At 43.6% G+C, this 19,044-nt stretch overlaps 3 protein-coding genes across 3 annotated transcripts; 2 read left to right on the top strand and 1 right to left on the bottom strand.

Annotated features, from left to right (window-relative positions):
• Positions 1-12,822: 12,822 nt before the first annotated feature.
• N7495_001962 (uncharacterized protein) lies at positions 12,823-14,767 on the top strand (the record flags this gene model as incomplete). The annotated part of the gene is made up of 4 exons (XM_057204632.1): positions 12,823-13,397; positions 13,483-13,790; positions 13,867-14,053; positions 14,128-14,767. The coding sequence occupies 4 exons, from the start codon at positions 12,823-12,825 to the stop codon at positions 14,765-14,767; spliced, it is 1,710 nt and encodes a 569-aa protein (XP_057068705.1).
• Positions 14,768-14,825: 58 nt separating this feature from the next.
• N7495_001961 (major facilitator superfamily domain-containing protein) lies at positions 14,826-16,344 on the bottom strand (the record flags this gene model as incomplete). The annotated part of the gene is made up of 2 exons (XM_057204631.1): positions 14,826-15,942; positions 16,004-16,344. The coding sequence occupies 2 exons, from the start codon at positions 16,342-16,344 to the stop codon at positions 14,826-14,828; spliced, it is 1,458 nt and encodes a 485-aa protein (XP_057068704.1).
• A 1,538-nt stretch (positions 16,345-17,882) lies between these two features.
• On the top strand, positions 17,883-19,027 carry N7495_001960 (tryptophan synthase beta subunit-like PLP-dependent enzyme; the record flags this gene model as incomplete). Its single annotated transcript, XM_057204630.1, has 2 exons — positions 17,883-17,959; positions 18,028-19,027. 2 exons carry the CDS (start codon positions 17,883-17,885, stop codon positions 19,025-19,027), a joined length of 1,077 nt encoding a protein of 358 aa, XP_057068703.1.
• Between the last annotated feature and the right edge of the window lie 17 nt (positions 19,028-19,044).

Raw genomic sequence — 19,044 nt, 5'->3', positions numbered from 1 at the left:
GCATCGATATAGAATAACGCCTCTTTCTTTAGTAGCTTCTTAACCCCCTTCTGCTCCTGCTCGCGGTTTAGTGCAGGAGCTAATCTTTTCCCGAATCATTCTCCGCTTCATCTTCTTCGATCGCTGGCGAATACTCCCTTCTTCAGGGGTGGCTCGATCTTGGTTCTTCGACTATTGTATTCCGTACCACTACTTGGTTCGGATTCCGTGCGGGCAGTAAAGGGCATATACTTTACCAATAGTTATCTCGACTATATTATAGATATCTCTTTTCTATACGGCGACGTTGGAGTTCTTCTTTCTCGACCTATTTTATATGTTTTCCCACGAGATGTTGATCCTTTTTACGAACCTGTCTTTTTTTGTTCACGAATCGGGACGAATTTATCTATATGGTGTTTATGTTTATTATTGGAGTCTAGTCCATCCTATCCTCTATGGCTATGGTTGATTAATCTCTTTAGATTCGCTGGCGAGTGGATAACTGGCGTCTGCCTAATACGATATTTAGTGTCTCGCTATCAGTGTCGATTTCGTGGAGCTATATGATAAGACCTATAAAATCATAGGGAACACCACGATTTATAAGCGAATTCGTCATATCTTTATTAAGAGTATTTAGTAAGAGTTATCGTTTTGCTTCGTCGTGCTATTTGGTTGCACTAGCATCTACGAGCTCTCTTTCTAACTAGGGAAGGAATCGTGAAAAAGGCTAGTCGGGCTTCTATTTAAGCTGATGTAGACGCCGAGCTGCTCGTGATCGAGCGTTAGGGTCTCTATACATCCTCTCAAGATATTCTAGAAGCATATATGGGTTACCTTCGCTTCGTTGTGTCTTCATAAACGTTCCGGTGTTCTTGGCGGCTATTTTCTCTAGGCGGGAAAATATATAGAGGAATTGCTCTTGTGGGGTACCGATGGCAGCTCCGTCTACTAGCAATTTGTTCTCTATCGAGATTCTCCAGGTTGGCTAATCAGAGATGTTTCCTGTATATATCGCGGGGTCGGGGAGACGAGGGCGAGGTCGTCGACTCTGGTTATTATCGCTGGTTGATTCGATTGGTATCCCTTGTGGTTCCGTGGGTGGTTCGGGAGCGGCCCGCTCCTGGGACCGAACCACTAATTCTTCGAGTCTTCTAATTCTCTCATCGGTACTAATACTTATCTGACTGATGTGCTGCATCAACGTCCTGGCCTACTTGGGTGGGCTCGACGGTTCGCTTACAGCCATGATGATGAAGATATTCGTTTTCTTCTTGTGTTTGAATCGGATGCTTTCCGTCTTCAATTCGTTTATAGGATGCTCAACTAGATACTTTCTAAGAGCTTTTCGTATTCATTGGTATGCTTGATCGGATTCTTTCCGAGAGCGATTCGTTCGTCTGTCGTATATGGCTCGATCAGATACTTTCTGAGAGCGCTTTTCTTATTGTCGGTCGTGGGTTTTACTCTCGTTAGAGGAAGGATTTTGTATGTGAAGGGCTAAAGCTAATCTTAAATTCAGAACTAGCTAGGCATATGCTGTTTACAAAATCCTTGAAGAACGTGAACAATTCGGGGTGGAATCGTGAGGTATGCGGTTGGTGGGTCACGTGGTATAACCACGTGATAGTTCACCAGGATTCAACCTATTACATATAGGATCTCTTTAATTTCGTATTCCAGATCTCCTTCGACTAACAGCGGAGGCGGTTACAAATCGTCCATGATTTATGATGGTAACGGGTCCGTTGCCGTGGGTCTTATTAACTTAATATGGAAGATAGGATGTATGCCGCTTAGCACATCTAGCTTTACTATATAAGAGGATGGCACTTCTAGAACTATATATTTGGCGTAGAGCTAGTCTAGTTTCTTTAAAGGCCGTATCATGCGTACATTCCGTAGGTTTAGCCATACTTTATTGTTGATATTATAGACTAGAGCGGCTCGTCTTAAATAATTCGCTTGTTCCTATTGGCGTTCTTGGGCGATAGCCATCGCTATATTTACCTAATTAGTGGCGTCTCGTAGCTAGTTCGTGAACATTTCCGCTGCGATCTCTAGTCCTCTCTCTACTTAGACTTCTATCACTTCGACTAGATCGATATGGTATCTGTGTATAAAGAAGAATAGAGATAGTCTAGTAGAGGTTACGTCTCGGTTATTGATCGCCATAGCTACGATAGGTAGTAAACTTGCCTAGTCGTCCTATATATATATAGTAAAGGCGCGTAGAATTCGTTCGACTTCTTGATTTACGCGTTCTATAGCTCCATCAGTTTAGGGGTGGAATATGGTAGATAATCAGCGTCGAATCTTTAGCTTTTCGCACACGATTCGCCAGAACCCCCCTATAAACTATAGGCCGCGGTTACTAGTGATCGCTATCAGTAAACTATAATATATATAAATATGCTTTATAAAGACATCTACGACGCTTTCTATAGTAATACTATATATATCTATTAGGATCACTCCTTTAGATAGCCGATTAGTAATTACTAGATAATTCGTCGCTCTTTCTTTCCTAGTGGGTAGAAGTTCTATGATGAAATCCATAGATAGTTCGGCCTAGATTCGTTATAGAATCGGTAATAGTTTAAGTAGGCCTTGCTTCGAATCTCTCTAAATCATGTTTCGTCCGTAAATGGTGCAATTCCTTAAGAATCTCTATATATTATTCGTTATTCCTGGCTAAAAGAATCTATGGGCTAGTATTATATAGGTTACGTCCTATCCTAGATATCTAGTTGTGTAGGAATCGTGGACCTTCTAGATTAAGGTTGTGCGTAGTGGTTCGTTGTCTAGAATCTATATCCTTTTCCTAAAACATAGAAGATTTCGTTTATCTAAGTCATACTTGGATAGGCTTATTTTCAGGTTCGATTCGGCAGGGATTCGTCGGTCTCCCTTTTTAAGTGCGAGTGCGAACTACTAGTATATTTAATCTTCCTTCCGCGCGTTATTCCATGCTTCCTATATTTCTGCTTCTTTAAACATCGCTACTAGTATATCAAAGTCTAAAGGTAGACTTGGTTTAGTGCTATTATTACAGATTGTTACTGATTCGAAGAGTTTCCGGAAACAATTCATGAGCCTCTTATCAGAGATTCCTTTAGGTTCGTCTTATCCTCGCCGGGATAGAGCATCTGGTTAGATCGCCTGTTTCCTAGGTCGATATCATAGCTCAAAGTCGAATTCGGCCAGGATGTCTGCCTATCTTATTTATCGTTCGCTTAGATCCTACACCTTATAAAAGTATTATAGATTTTTGTGGTCTGTTAAGACCACGAATCGCGGGACCATCTTTAGCTCTAGCTTCTATTCCTATAGCGTATAGATAATAGCGAGTAATTCCTTATTGTGTATCATATAATTAGTCTCTATAGGTGAGAACTTACGCGAGAGATAGGCGTATAGTCTTAGTGTCCCATCTTCTTGTCTTTATGATAAGACTACTCCTATCGCCTATCTAGATGCGTCTGTTTCTACTATTGTTTCGGTGTCTTCTTAGAAATAAGCTAATATTAGTATAGAGATAAAGAGGTCCTTTAGGGTCTTGAATGATTCTTATTTCTCCTTATCCTATTTAAATATTGTATCTTTCTTTATCAACTATACTAATAGTGCAGAGATATCTACGAATCGTGGTATAAACATCTAGTAGAAGTTAGCGAATCCAATAAAACTATATACTTCTCGGATATTAGTAGATGCTTCCTATAGCTTAATAGCTTTAACTTTCTTCGGGTCTATATATAGACCTTCTCTAGCTTATATAATAAACCCTAGGTATTTTATAGAGCTCTATTTAAATTTAGATTTCTCGATATCGTATTAAAGTCCAGTATCTCTTAGTTTCTAGAGCACCTCGCGTACTTTTCGTCTATGATCCATAATCGATCCGTCGGAGTAAATAATGATATCGTCTATATATACTAACATAAACTCGTCGAGAAATTCGCATAGAACTTTATTGATATACTATTAGAAGGTTGCGGGAGCGCTAGTCAGGCCAAAAGGTGTAACTAGCCACTTATAGAGCCCATATTATGTTCGAAACACTATCTTCCATTCTTCGCCTTCCTATATTCTGATCTTATAGAAAGCCGCTATAATATCGAGTTTAGTAAACCAGCGAGCCTTCGACATGTTTCGTAGTATTTCTTGAATCAGAGGTAGAGGGTAATAGTCCTTGATGGTTATAGAGTTTAACCCTCTATAATCGACACAGAATCGGATACCTCTACCAGGTTTTTGTACTAATAACACTAGTAAAGCTACTAGCGATTTACTGACTTATATGAATCCTTTTCCTAGTAGATCGGTAAGAGTTTTTCGTAGAACTAATAGCTCTTCTCTATTTATTCTATATAATAGCCTATAAGGTGGTGTCGATTTATTACCATTTCCATCGCGTGTCAAGGGTATCTTATGATCGATCCCTAGGCGATAGCTCGGAAGCTTATCTACTTTCTCCTAGCTAAAAACATCTAACCAAGGAAGATATTATAGGGGAAGTTTAGCTCTCGGATCGGTGAATTTCTTAGGTTGCAGCGCCTTATTGATATTATCTATAGTCACTTTAGCTATTTAGAGGTGGTCCGGCGACGAAACGCTATCGAATAGTTCTTTAATTTCTCCTATAGATGATTACTATACTTTTAATCTCTTTACTTTTATTAGACCGATTGACGGGTCGATATGGTTCTAATAACGAATGCGCTCTCTATTTCTCGAATAGATATCTAAATACCCTTATTTCGCAGCATAAACTCCGTCGATATCTTTTAACTAAGGCGTCCTAAGTATCATTTCGTCTAACTATCTTAGAATGATATAGGCAAAGACTTTCTACTATTATAGTCCATTAATATCAAGATCGAAGTATATGGCCTAAGTGATCCGTCCTTGATTCTTGATGACTCTATTCAGGATTCGCGGTGGAATCGGGATACACAGAAGGTTAAGAGATTACGCTAGGTATCCGCTGATAGATATATAGCTATCGCTTCCGTTATCTACTAAAGTCTTCGCGAATTAAATTCTATTAACTCTAGTATTAATATAGAATGACGCCTCTTTCTTTAGTAGCTTCTTAACCCCCTTCTGCTTCTACTCGCGGTTTAGTATAGGAGCTAATCTTTTCCCGAATCATTCTCCGCTTTATCTTCTTCGATCGCTAGCGAATACTCCCTTCTTCGGGGGTGGCTCGATCTTGGTTCTTCGACTACTATATTCCGTACCACTACTTAGTTCGGATTCCGTGCGGGTAGTAAAGGGCATATACTTTACTAATAGTTATCTCGACTATATTATAGATATCTCTTTTCTATATAGCGATATTAGAGTTCTTCTTTCTCGACCTATTTTACACGTTTTCCTATAAGATATTAATCCTCTTTATAAACCTATCCCTTTTCGTTCACAAATCGGGACGAATTCGTCTATATGGTATTCGTGTTTACTATTAGAGTCTAGTCTATCCTATCCTCTATAGCTATAGTTAATTAATCTCTTTAGATTCGCTAGCGAGTAGATAACTAGCGTCTACCTAATACAATATTCAGTGTCTCGCTATCAATATCGATTTCGTGGAGCTGTATAATAAGACCTATAAAATCATAGGGAATACCATAATTCATAAACAAATTCGTCATATCTTTGTTAAGAGCGTTTAGTAAGAGTTATTGTTTTACTTCGTCGTGCTATTCGGTTGCACCAGCATCTACGAGCTCTCTTTCTAACTAGGGAAGGAATCATAAAAAAGGCTGGTCGGGCTTCTATTTAAGCTAATATAGACGCCGAGCTGCTCGTGATTAAGTATTAGGGTCTCTATATATCCTCTCAAGATATTCTAGAAGCATATATAGGTTGCCTTCGCTTTGTTATGTCTTCATAAATGTTCCAGTGTTCTTGGCGGCCATTTTCTCTAGGCGGGAAAATATATAGAGGAATTGCTCTTATAGGGTACCAATAGTAGCTCCGTCTACTAGCAATTTGTTCTCTATCAAGATTCTCCAGGTTGGCCAATCAGAGATGTTTCCTATATACATCGCGGGGTCAGGGAGACGAGGGCGAGGTCGTCGAATCTGGTTATTATCGCTGGTTGATTCGATTGGTATCCCTTATGGTTCCGTGGGTGGTTCGGGAGCGGCTCGCTCCTAGGACCGAACCACTAATTCTTCGAGTCTTCTAATTCTCTTATCGGTACTAATACTTATCTGACTGATATGCTGCATCAACATCCTAGCCTACTCGGGTGGGCTCGACGGTTCACTTATAGTCATAATGATGAAGATATTCGTTTTCTTCTTGTGTTTGAATCGGATGCTTTCCGTCTTCAATTCATTTATCGGATGCTTAACTAGATACTTTCTAAGAGCGATTTCGTATTCGTAGGACACTTAATTAGATACTTTCTAAGAGCTTTTCGTATTCGTTGGTATGCTCGATCGGATTCTTTCCGAGAGCGATTTGTTCGTCTATCGTATATGGCTCGATCAGATACTTTCTGAGAGCGCTTTTCTTATCGTCGGTCGTGGGTTTTACTCTCGTTAGAGGAAGGATTTTGTATATGAAGGGCTAAAGCTAATCTTGAATTCAGAACTAGCTAGGCATATGCTATTTACAAAATCCTTGAAGAACATGAACAATTCGGGGTGGAATCGTGAGGTATGCGGTTAGTAGGTCACGTGGTACAACCATGTGATAGTTCACCAGGATTCAACCTGTTATATCGCCCTTCAGATGTCTATAAAAGCCGCGAACAACATATCCGGCCTATATGGTCTAATACCTACCCTTCTCGTCTTTAGAGCATACCCATGTATGACAGAACTAGACGCCCTATCACCCACGATTACCTAACGAGCAACTACCATTCGAAAGGCGATGGGGGAAATCCAGAAGATGCGCGCCACAAGAAATGTGTCCGAAGCCCTGGCGACACGTAACGGACCCAACGTTACCATAATCCATAACCTCCTACTAAACTCGCCTATATTAGTATAGAGAGAAGGAAATGGCGGACAACTTGGGAAATGGGACGGACCTTTCGCGCTTTTGGCGCTTAAAGGCGAAACTTGCATATTGAACCTACCATATGGCCCGACTCCCTTCCGATCGGTTATCGTAAAGCCATACTATATAGACATCGAAGATGTTGTAACCAAAGCGCAACCTAAACCAATAAGGATATAGACAGAGAACCCAGCCGACCTAAGGCCGAACATGGTGGGAGAGAGGATGGAGATAAGAGCATCGCATAAAGAAAAAGAGGAACCCCCTAAACCAAAGAAACCTCACCTCTAACAAATACTATATATTAAAATCCCGATAATCCACCTATAGATCACACAACACACACCATTCGAGAAATCTAGGCAAAAGGAGATTTCGGGCCTACTAGAAAAAGGAGTATTTGAATTCGCAAGACGAAGCGACGTCCTACTAGGAACCCGGATATTCAACTCACGGTTTGTGGACGAAATCAAGCACCTAGGCACTAAGAAAGCCTTTAAGAAATCGAGACTAGTAGTCTAGGCGTTCAACGATGCTAGTAAAGAGACGATTCTTACCTAATCACCTACTATCTAACATATAAGCCAGCGAATCATCTTAGCTATAGCGGCGATGCAACCAGATATGAAACTTTACCTCCGCGATATCTCCCAGGCTTATATATAATCTATAACCAACCTAAACCAAAAATTCTTCGCACACCTACTATATGAACTCCGGGAGTTGTTCAGATTACTAGAGGACTTAATACTTAGGGTGATTAGACTATTATATAGGATCCCTAAAGCTAGAAATCATTAGTTTAAAATATACCATTCGCACCATATCGAGAAACTAGGAATAACAACATCAATATATGACCCCTACTTATTACACTAGAGCAATATAGGGGAATTTGGAATTGTTAGACTATAGACGGATGATACACTTTTCCTAGCCGACCTAGCCTTCGCAACCAATGAATAGAAGCAACTAGATAAAGCGAAGTTCTTAGTAAAAGACCGTAAGACACTCGACCACGGAACGCCCTTAAAGTTTAATAGAGGAATGATTTCTTTAAACCTAGAAGGAATCACGCTATCCTAAAAATAGTAATATAAAAAGTTGTCTATAATTAGAAAAACCTAGCACGAACCAGCCAAAATCAAGGAGCAGTATATTACCTAACGCGTAAGAGGTGCCTACATCGCGACCATCTTACAGCCAGAAGCCGCGTTTAACTTAAGTCACGCAGCTTAAATCATCAACCTAACAGCTAATGATATAAATAACCTGGATAAGTAGTTATCATAGTAGATTCAAAATACAGCGAGAGGATTATCATTTATACCATTATAACATAAATCACTCCAAATATTAGCATTCGTGGATATATTGTTCGCAAATAACCCAGACCTTATATCGTAAATTAGCTTTATTATTATCCTTACAACCCTAGAAGCCGAGGGCAAAAACGCTAACATCCTACACTAGGCATCTATTAAATATAAGAGGGTCACCCGGAGCGTGCTCGCGTTAAAGCTATATATAATAGCTAATGGTTTTAATGCTGCTATCGCTATTAAAACAAGCCTAGACCGGATACTGAATACCACCCTCCGACTCACCATTTACATAGATTCGAAATCCCTATATAACTATCTCGTGAAACTAGACTCCATAACAGAAAAACGACTCATGATTGACGTGATGGCACTCCGTGAGGTATATAAGTAAAGATAAATAGAGATCCTCTAGATCGAAGGCGACTCTAACCCAGCTGACATAATAACTAAGTCAAAGCCCTATAACATACTAATAAAGTTGATAGACTCTAACAGAATCAACTTAAAAACCATCGAATAGGTTAAAAGAGAGGAAAATCTCTCCATATAACCTATCATAAATCGGGCATCACCCGGCGATGATAAACGGCCCTAAAAATATCATCGCCAACCACTTTCTTTTAACCATTTTTCGGTATCCAACATACTTCTTTTATACACCTATTCAATGATAATTCGGCGACGGAAACACTAGGCCATTTTTCCTTTCAGAAAACCAGATCACATAATACCGTTAAAGGAAAAATCCCTGATTTCCCCCGCATCAGACACGGAAATCGCCCTTTTTCCTAGAAATAAAAGAAGAGAAAAGCCCCCTTCTCCTTCTCTGTTCGTCTATCACCTAAACACTCCTCCACCCATTATCTAAAGACCCCAACTGCCGAAAACCTTCCTTTTCCCACAAGAACGCCACCCCCAGAAGCTACTATAAACCACCCGATCGATGGCCGGAAGGGTGACAAAAGCAAAAGGAAAGGGAGCAAGAGGACCTAAAAGAGCGAAAGCTACAGGTCTAGTAGCAGGTCTAGCGGCAGGTCTAGCTCCAGCAGTAGACCCAGCCCCAGCCCTAGGAGCACCAGCAGTGCCAGCGGAACCCACCATAGTATTATCGCCGACAACCCCATAGGCGATACCAGAACAGCTAAAGTTCATGACGTATATTAGATATATTAGACACGAAAACATAAACTAGGAAGGAGAAACATTTCCCACATTCAACTACCTTTTCGATACCATAGCCAGCAAGAAATGCAACCAATGCAGAGGGGCTAGCAAAGCCATATATCACCCACCACTGTTCGGAATCTAATATAATAGCTAGATATTCCATATACTTATGGACTACGCCAGAAATACAGACCCTACCACAATATATGCGAGTCAAGGACTATCAGCACCATTTAGCACACCAGGAGCAACTAACATAGCGTTCACCTAGGCAGAAACCGCACCCAAAACAGCCTAGGCGGCAGCTAGCAACCTGATGATAGCATTCCGACAGCTAATCATAATCCACTTGACGGAATCGGGGATCGAAACGGACAAGAAATATGACCTAAAGCTCATCAGGGAATATATAGCCGTCCAGCGGGAAAAGCACAACGCCTAAATCAGACTCCTACCGCATCCGATTCGCTTCCCAAACACCTTATGCAGACTAGAATCCTTAGAAGGAGGGTACACCATGTGGCAGTCCGCCATATTATCCTTTTTCCGGGAATTAGTAACAGCTCAACTTGCGAACACCGCCGTTATCATAAATAAGGCAACAGAATACCATTTGCCATTCTGATCTTAGGGGATCAGTAAAATACCGCCAGAGAGGACCACGGATAGAAGACGAAATGGAGACTGGCTTCTCTAGGAAAAGCCCACTTTCGTGTTGTCCACTTTTTATTATTTTTTTTCCACTCACCACTTTCTTTACCCCGCACAAAGGCTGATTCTTCAACAAAAATCGGCCACCCAACAGATACAATATACAGGGCACTCGGGGGCATATCGTGCACCTATCCACATTCATTTATTTTATCGATCTATGTATATAGCGACTCAAGATTTTAAAGTTGCTCTAGTGTCGGAACATGGATATTGCAATCATGCAATACCATAAACCCGGAACGGAACAAACAGACCCCCGAGTCACGGGGGAACAACTATATTAGGAACTCAAGTAGCTATATGAATCGAACACATTTCACACCACTTTGCACAACATATATACTAAGAATCTAGGACGAACCATACCCTTTTCCAGTGTATATAGTGCAACGTGTGAACCCTGTCCTTTCAACGTAGTTGATCGACACTAACCAGGAGACACTTCGTACAAGGATGATGTGAAGGGCTAAAGCTAATCTTGAATTCAGAACTAGCTAGGCACATGCTATTTACAAAATCCTTGAAGAACGTGAACAATTCGGGGTGGAATCGTGAGGTATGCGGTTGGTGGGTCACGTGGTACAACCACGTGATAGTTCACCAGGATTCAACCTGTTACAGATGATCTAGGAAACCCATGACTCAAAGATATATGTAGACATGTTCATTGGGTTGGGTAAACCCATACCCAACCCAACCCAACCCACAATGGGCTGGGTATGGGTCAGAAATTTTACCCAAAACCCATATGGGTTGGGTATGGGTTTAAAGTAAAACCCACACCCAGCCCATAAACCCATCTTTTTGCCAAGACTTTTATTTCACGTGATATTTGTCACCTAGTTAGTACTAGATTGAGGCAAAAATTAGGCACTAAGGCACTAATTACCCTAATTTAGTTGAGGTTGAGGCGAAAATCAGGCATTAAGGCATCAAAAATACCCATATGGGTATGGGTTTACCTTACCCCTGATGGGTTGGGTATGGGTATGAATTTTGACCCATACCCAACCCATGCACATGTCTAATCCTGTCTTCCATGTTGATTTAATAAGACCCGCGGCAACGGACCCGTTACCGTCACAAATCGTGGACGATTCGCAACCGCCTCCGCTATTAGTCGAAGGAGATCTGGAATACGAAATTGAAGAGATCCTACAAGCAAGGACACGAAAAATTGGACGTGGATCGCGGAGGGAAGCATTAGTGAAATGGCCAGGATACGCAGAACTGACATGGGAACCTATCGATGTAGTGGAAAACTGCACAGCTCTCGACACCTTTGAACTACTATACAGACCAATTACGACTTCGAATGGACCCCGGAAAACAAGAGAATAGGAGGGCGGTATTGTAACAGGTTGAATCCTGGTGAACTATCACGTTGTTGTACCACGTGACCCACCAACCGTGTCAAAGGCCCGATTCCATTTACAGTTAGTCTATTTTAGTCAGCATTGGAATCCCACAATGGGATTCCTCCATTCTACAATAGATACACATACACACTTTGGTACGCATACTGCGTTCTCATTTGCCCACTAGAATCCACTATTCCTTGGTAGTCGACCTCCATTTGACAAACCGCATACCTCACGATTCCACCCCGAATTGTTTACGTTCTTCAAGGATTTTGTAAACAGCATGTGCCTAGCTAGTTCTGAATCTAAGATTAGCTTTAGCCCTTCACAGACAGACTTTGGACAGCGACGAGGGACTCTGAATTGGGAGGTAAGAAAAGGATCTTCATGGGAGAGCTTTGAGGATGGTGCCGAAATCAAGGATGGTAACCCAAGGGTATTCTACATATTTTGCCGAAAAGATTTCGGACATCCTAATTTCAAAAAGAACAAAGCTCAGAAATCAGATGATGGTCGAATAGTCATGGCTCCTGGTCCCACGCAGGGAACAAGTACTATGACACACCATGCTAAACTCTGTCGTGGCCATCAGCGAATGGCTCAGCCTCCTATTTTAGAAGCAATTCAGAAGATGGTATACCCTCTACTCTACAAGACCTTAGTGAAGGCTCTGCAAAGGCTTAGTGAAGGCTAACACTAGACGATTATAGGGCAATCATACTCCCCAACCTTCCCAACCTAGACCCCAACCGCATTGGACTCTAACCCTTACAAAATGATTTAATGTGCTTCGATGCGTGCCGCAATAAAATACTATCCAATCATAGTATTTCCTAGTATTTTTCAAGTTGCTTATTTCGGGCTGGGTACATTGCGTTATGTGGCTTACTCACTTTATGCAAGGGGCCCAGACCTTGAAATAAACAAAGTGAGACAGTACCAATATTTCACCAAGACTACGTGGTAGGTTCTTGAATTTTGAATCTCGCGCCTTCTCCTGCTCACTGTCCTAGGTCTGAGACAATTGAGTTGGGGAGAGAGGTTCAGAAATAAAGTCGTGGAAAGTCAGACTTCCACCACACCAAGTGCTGCATCCTCGCCATTGGTGTTGCAATACAGCTGAAGTGAGTTGCTCTAGTCCCTTATTCTTGACCAGAAAATTAGTGTTCCTACTAATTTTAGACTGAGTAGTCTTGAATATAGTAGTCTTGGGGCTGCTACGGGGTATTCCAAAGCAATCGGCATCCGTCATGGTCATGGCGAAATGGATCAAGAAAAGGGAGATGAAGCTCGCCCATTTGGTTGGCATGGGGAGCCAAAGTAATACTGCTGATCCAATCTCCAGCGAGGACGAGACTCGGAGTCTTCTGCGACCACACGATCCTGCTACTGCTCGAGGGTACCACACGACGACTCGGAGTAAACCGTCTCCATTCATGGCCGGCTTGTCAACAGCGCAATTCTGGACTATATTTTCGCAAATACTCACAACGCAGTTCCTCTGCTTCTTTGATACAACCATTATGGCATCCTCCCACCCAATTATAACGTCATACTTTGATGCGGCCAACTCTGCATCTTGGCTTTCGACGGCTTTCATGATAGTGACAACTGTCTCACAGCCTTTCCTCGGCCGCCTGTCGGACGCATTCGGGAGGAAGCCGCTTTTTCTCGGTACCATGGCGATTTTCTCGGCAGCCACGCTGTGGTGTTCCCTCGCCACAAGTATAGAAAGCCTCATTGCTGCAAGGGCAGTCTGCGGAATAGGTGCTGGAGGCACTTTGTTGATGGGGAGCATCATGATGAGTGACATGATACCTATCGAGTAAGTATCCGACCGGCCAACATGTTCAATGCCTTGATGCAAAACCCCTAAAGGTTTAAGATAAGCCTAACTCACGATACTTTAGACGTCGAGGCACCTATCTATCATATATCAACGTTGTAGTCGGCATCGGTGGCGGGTTAGGGGCCACATTCGGTGGTGCTATTGCCGAGACAATAGGTTGGCGATGGGAGTTTGGCGTGCAGGTTCCCCCGCTCCTAGTATGCTTAGGGATTTCTGCAGTGGTCATTCCAGATAACTTGGGCATACTTGGTGAGAGGGAGTCTGTAAGAGATGTTTTTAGAGAGCTTGACACGCTTGGTGCTTTCTTGCTTACCCTGGCTGTGTCGACGCTTGTCCTTGGTTTGAATCTCGGCGGCAATATCCTTCCTTGTAAGTTCTTCCACACAACCTGCCTGTGCCTGGTATTGTTGGAGTAGAGATCAATTAGACTAATTTGGTTACCAAGGGTCCCATCCCCTTGTTGTCGCCTCCTTGATGGTGTTTACCAGCGCTTTCCCAACGTTTCTCCTAATCGAGTCTCGTGTGGGAAAGCCGATCATGCCACTGAGATTTATCTCTGTGAGGCCCTGTGCTAATCTCATACTTTCCAACTTCCTTGGTGCGATAATATCAAGTGCCATCCTGTTCAACGTGTAAGAACAGCATGTCCCTTCCCCTCCCAGTCGTCCATTAAAATCTCCTGCTAACCACAGTCCTTTGAATCTAGGCCACTATATTTTCAAGCCGTGCTTTTAACCAGCGCCACCTCGTCTGGCCTCCAACTTATGCTTCCGACCATCGTAGCATCTGCTACAGGTGCTTTGATCGGGTTCCTAATCGCTAGAACGCGGCGCCTGCATTGGCCACTAGTGTCAGCCGCAGCATTGTATCTGTGTTCTGTCATATGGCTCATCTTCATACAGCGTGGCGCACCGACTGCTGTGTATTTGCTCGCATTAGTTCCCTACGCTGTTGCGAATGGACTACAATACACTACGACCGGTGTGGCGGTCCTTGCCACTGCTGCGCATGACGAGCGGGCCATTATTATGTGTACTCTCTCTATCTGGCGCAGCATAGGCACCGTCTTAGGCGTCGCACTCAGCAGCGTCGTTGTTCAGAATGCACTCTTACGATATCTCCATAACTTTGTTCAGGGGCTGCGAAAGGACGAGGTCATTGCCCTAGCGCGGGCATCAGTCGCGGCAGTTGCAAAGCTGGACCAACCATATAGGGAGCAAGTAGTGCAAAGCTATGATGCTGCATTACGGCTAGGATTCGGGTCCTGTCTCATAATCGCAGTTATATCTGCGCTCCTAATTGTCCCCATTCACCTGCCGCGTTTGCCGTCGCCTGCAAAGAGCTAGATTGGTCTTTATGCTTACAGATACCGTGCTTCAATTGCATGTATTTTTGTCATCTGATTCACTCTCGTGTAGACTTAATTGCCCACCGGGCTACTTGTCTACCATGCAAATGCCTTATAGTCATTGCTGTGGCTATCATGGCTACCGCAATCCATATAGACGCCAAGTATCCCTTTGGATACTCCGGTGCCTCGACCTGCTGCCAAATCAGCAGCGGAAGCCATGTCTGGACCACGTTCGCCATCTCGTTCATTGAACCCGCCACCAGGGCTCGCTCCTCGTTATCTTCAGCGCAAATCTCATGCATCCACGCATATATTAGCCCGCTAACTCCACTCGAGCAGCCGGCTAGTATGAAACATCCCCATTTCCAACCCGTTGGGATGTTCCATACCGTCAAGCTCGTATTGACAATAATAATCATGACACCTGAAAAGATAATCGGCGGCCATCTCCTGCCTTGCAAAATGGTGTCCGACATCCATGCGTAAATTAATGTGGTAATGATCTGGACCGCTGTTGTCAAGGTCGGATACGTATTAATCTGTGTTAAGCTGTAGCCTTGCTGCTTCAGCCAGATAGCAAATGCTGGCTGCGCCGATACCCCACCGCCGTTCAAGTAAAAGATGTACAATAAGGTCAAGAGGTAGATATGCCAGCTGGAGAGAACTTTCTTAACCTTGTTCATAGTGTATGGTGCCCGATTAGCACGCCCTTCGTCTTGCATGCGTGTCTGCGCCAGCACAATCTCATCGGGGCTGAAATATGAGGCCCGCGTGATCTCCGGCACATCAGGTAGGAGGAGGAAGCCAGACAACGCAATGGGCAGTGATATAACTGTGTTTATGATAAACAACCATTGCCAGCCTTTAAACCCATTTACACCGTCGAGATGGTAGACGGCACCCATGACGTAGCCGGAGAACATGCTTCCTACGGCACTGCTTGCGTGGAATACGCATGATCGCTTGCCAAGCTCGTGTTTTTGATACCAAGATCCAATGATATACTGCATGCCCGGGTAGAAACTACTCTCCGCGAGCCCGATGAGGAATCGTAGAACGTATATTTGTTGTACGTTGCTGCATTTGGCCATGATAATAGTCAAAAGGGACCAGAGAACTTCACATGAGGGAATCCATAATGAAGGGCGAATGCGCGTCAAAAGAAGATTACTATAAATGACGCCATGGTTAGTTCTATTTATTGTTTTATGATTGCTGGATTTGCACTTGCCTTGGAATTTGCCCTATAACGTAGCCAACTGTCCAACAAGTTTGCATATAATTCAGCTCGTTACCGTCGAGTCCCAAGTCCTCTTTCATGCCAGAAACAAACGCATTGTTTATGTTGATCTGATCCAAATGCTTTATAAAGTAACCGAGCGACGCTATGGTGAGGATTGCAGCGTCGAGCTTCAATAAAAACCGCTGTTCCTCAGGCGATTTGTCAAGTGTATCCCACAAGTACCTAGTCCAGTGAGGCTTGCTAGACTTGGGGATTAGGGATTCGGATTCCTCTGAGATGGGCGACGGGAACTGATCCACTTCCGGACAGCGATTCGACGGTGTTGACATTGCTATATTCCATGGGATATTTGAGAAGGAGTCAAAAAGACAATGTTGGGGTTATAGTAGTAACGAGCAGTGAGCGGCGAACGGTATAGGATAGGGGACAAGAAGATATCTTGTGACTTTCAAGTTCCTTTAGCAGCACCGGTGGCCTGCAGACATGTGATCGTTAGACACATGATCACTGCCTCAGCTGATCATCGTGGGCATTGTGTATCACTAATCTTTACAGCTCATAGCTCTGGCTCCACACCCAGGCCTCAATCACTGAAGGGATCATCCATGGATATGGTATCGCCACTAGGGCTGTGGCAGGTTATACCATATAAAGTTACTGGCCTCTCTTCATTGAAAATATAAACTCCCTGTAAGCCTTCAGATTAACCAGGAGAATATGCGACCAGGCCCGAAGTATAGTAAAGAAAATACAAATAGATCTAAGACCGTGTCAACAGAAGTGATCCAGTACTCTGAACAATAATAGATCTCAGTAAATCGATGATTTGAATCAGTGGACTCTATGGTGGGGGTTTCAAGTTTGAAAATACTCGTATATTAACTGGACAGCCCTTGGCAAACATTGTGTGGGGTATGATACGGTAAGTATGATACGGTAAGGGGTCTATTATTACAAAGATCGGCCACCCACTGGCTCTCTTTCAAGACATCTTTCATACTAAAAGGTATTTTTGCGAGACAAGAATAATGCCTTTGTCAGTATAGATCTGCCAGGCTTTTTTTCGTTTCTTTTCTTCCCCGCGCCACCCGCTGAGGCATTTCTCAACAATATCGTCAGTAAGCGCTACTGCACAAGGAATGCATGTTGTCACCTGACGCTCCGTTTGTAAGGGAATGAAAAGAGAATTAATTAAAGAACCTGGATTTGCAGTTCCCAATACGAGTTCCTTGGAGGTCTTTCCCAATTACCGAGTGCCAGACATCGATCATGTACTCCGTACGGAGTACAGCCGTTGACATATGCAGGCGTTGATGCCCCGATACTTGATGGAGCCGGGCTTGGCTCAAGAGGCCTAGATCCTGTACTTAGGCCTCTGGCGAGAACCTAAATGGCATGCATACCAGTGGAACAACCATGTATGCTGTACAGAGAGCTGCAGCAGAGGCTGGGGGTCTGTGTGCAGGTAAATGTAATGTTATGTTCTTCTGTTTCGAAATCGCAACGCTTTGATGAGATTGTCATTGCCTACTTCGTCTTGAGTGGAGTACAGCCGCAGGATATCATTCTAATCGAGCCAGCAGGGATGTTGATAGCCACGATACCTGGCCCCATGCAGTATTCGGGGAGGGGGGAGGGGGAAGTAGACCATAGCAAATTAGTTAAAATCATGTACGAATACGTAGCAAGTCTCTGCCAGTATACTAGTTATGGTGAGGATTGGCATCACCCCAGAATAGGGCTACCACTAGGTCCAAAGTCTTCAAAGTGTCGAAGCAAAATAGGACTTTAACTCTCGTCCACGCATTAATTATTTACTTGACATATCTCATCTGCGACCTGCGCAACCTCAGACGGCAAAAGAATCATGACAGACGAGATCAAAACCCCTTGGATAGAAACGCCTCTGGTGAGATCGACTAATTTGTCCAGAGCTGCTGGCTGGTGTGATCAACCCGTCATGGATAGAGCAGACAGCAATTCGAGTACTGACCACGCTTCTCCACTTCCAGTAATATATTCCTGAAATTGGAAAATACGCAACCTTCCGGATCCTTTAAATCGAGAGGAATTGGCTACTACATAGTGTGCAAATTGAAAGCTCTTCGCAAAGAACGAAATGAACCTTCAGCCAAGGCCCACTTCTACAGCTCTTCCGGCGCCAACGCCGGGCTGGCATGTATTCACACTGCAAATTTATTCGGATGCAAAACGACCATCGTAACCCCAATGTCGACGTCGGCATTTTTGCGTGCAAAGCAAAGGCAGGCTGGAGCTGTGGAGGTCATCCGGTACGGAAACACCTGGCCAGAAGCTGATGACTATCTAAGAGAGACTGTCATGATGAAACCTGGAACTATCGATGAAACTCGTATATATGTCCCGCCGTTTGACGCACCAGAGCTTTGGCAAGGCAACTCTACCATGATGCACGAAATTGTCAGGCAGCTGGGCGAGGCGACAAGTCATTACCCCATGAACACAGCACCAGAAAGGAATGGTAGTACGGCTACAGAGCTCACACCTAAAATTGATGCTGTTATATGCAGTGTTGGTGGTGGTAGTATGTTCTGCGGGTTAATGCAGGCGATCGAGGAATTGCACCTGAAAGACCGCACCCAGGTGATTACTGTGGAGGCAGATGGAGTTGACTCGCTGGCACAATCTGTAGCAAAGAGGGAACGCATCACTTTGTCTAGAATTGGTAGTTTGGCTACCAGTCTAGGGGCGAGGAGAGTTGCGCAGAGAGCATTCGAGTATGGCTTGGAGAAGCACGTACGAACAGTTGTTCTGCCCGACGCTGAGGCTATACAAGCATGTCGTCGGTTTGCTGACGAGGAGCACTACTTGGTAGAGCTGGCATGTTCTGTGTGTCCTGCCTTGTGCTACAACGGAAAGTTGCCAGACTTGATCCCTGGGTTTAATCAGAACACTACGGTCGTGATTGTCGTCTGTGGCGGAAGCAACATATCATTTGAGATGATGGAACAATATATGGCCAGCCTAAGCTAAAGAGAAAGAAATAGAAA

The sequence above is a fragment of the Penicillium taxi genome (assembly GCF_028828555.1).
Source record: "Penicillium taxi strain IBT 34144 chromosome Unknown utg000001l_segment0_segment0, whole genome shotgun sequence".
NCBI lineage: Eukaryota > Fungi > Ascomycota > Eurotiomycetes > Eurotiales > Aspergillaceae > Penicillium > Penicillium taxi.
Note: the sequence above shows the minus strand (reverse complement) of the source record. Positions and strands in the feature narration are given on the sequence as shown.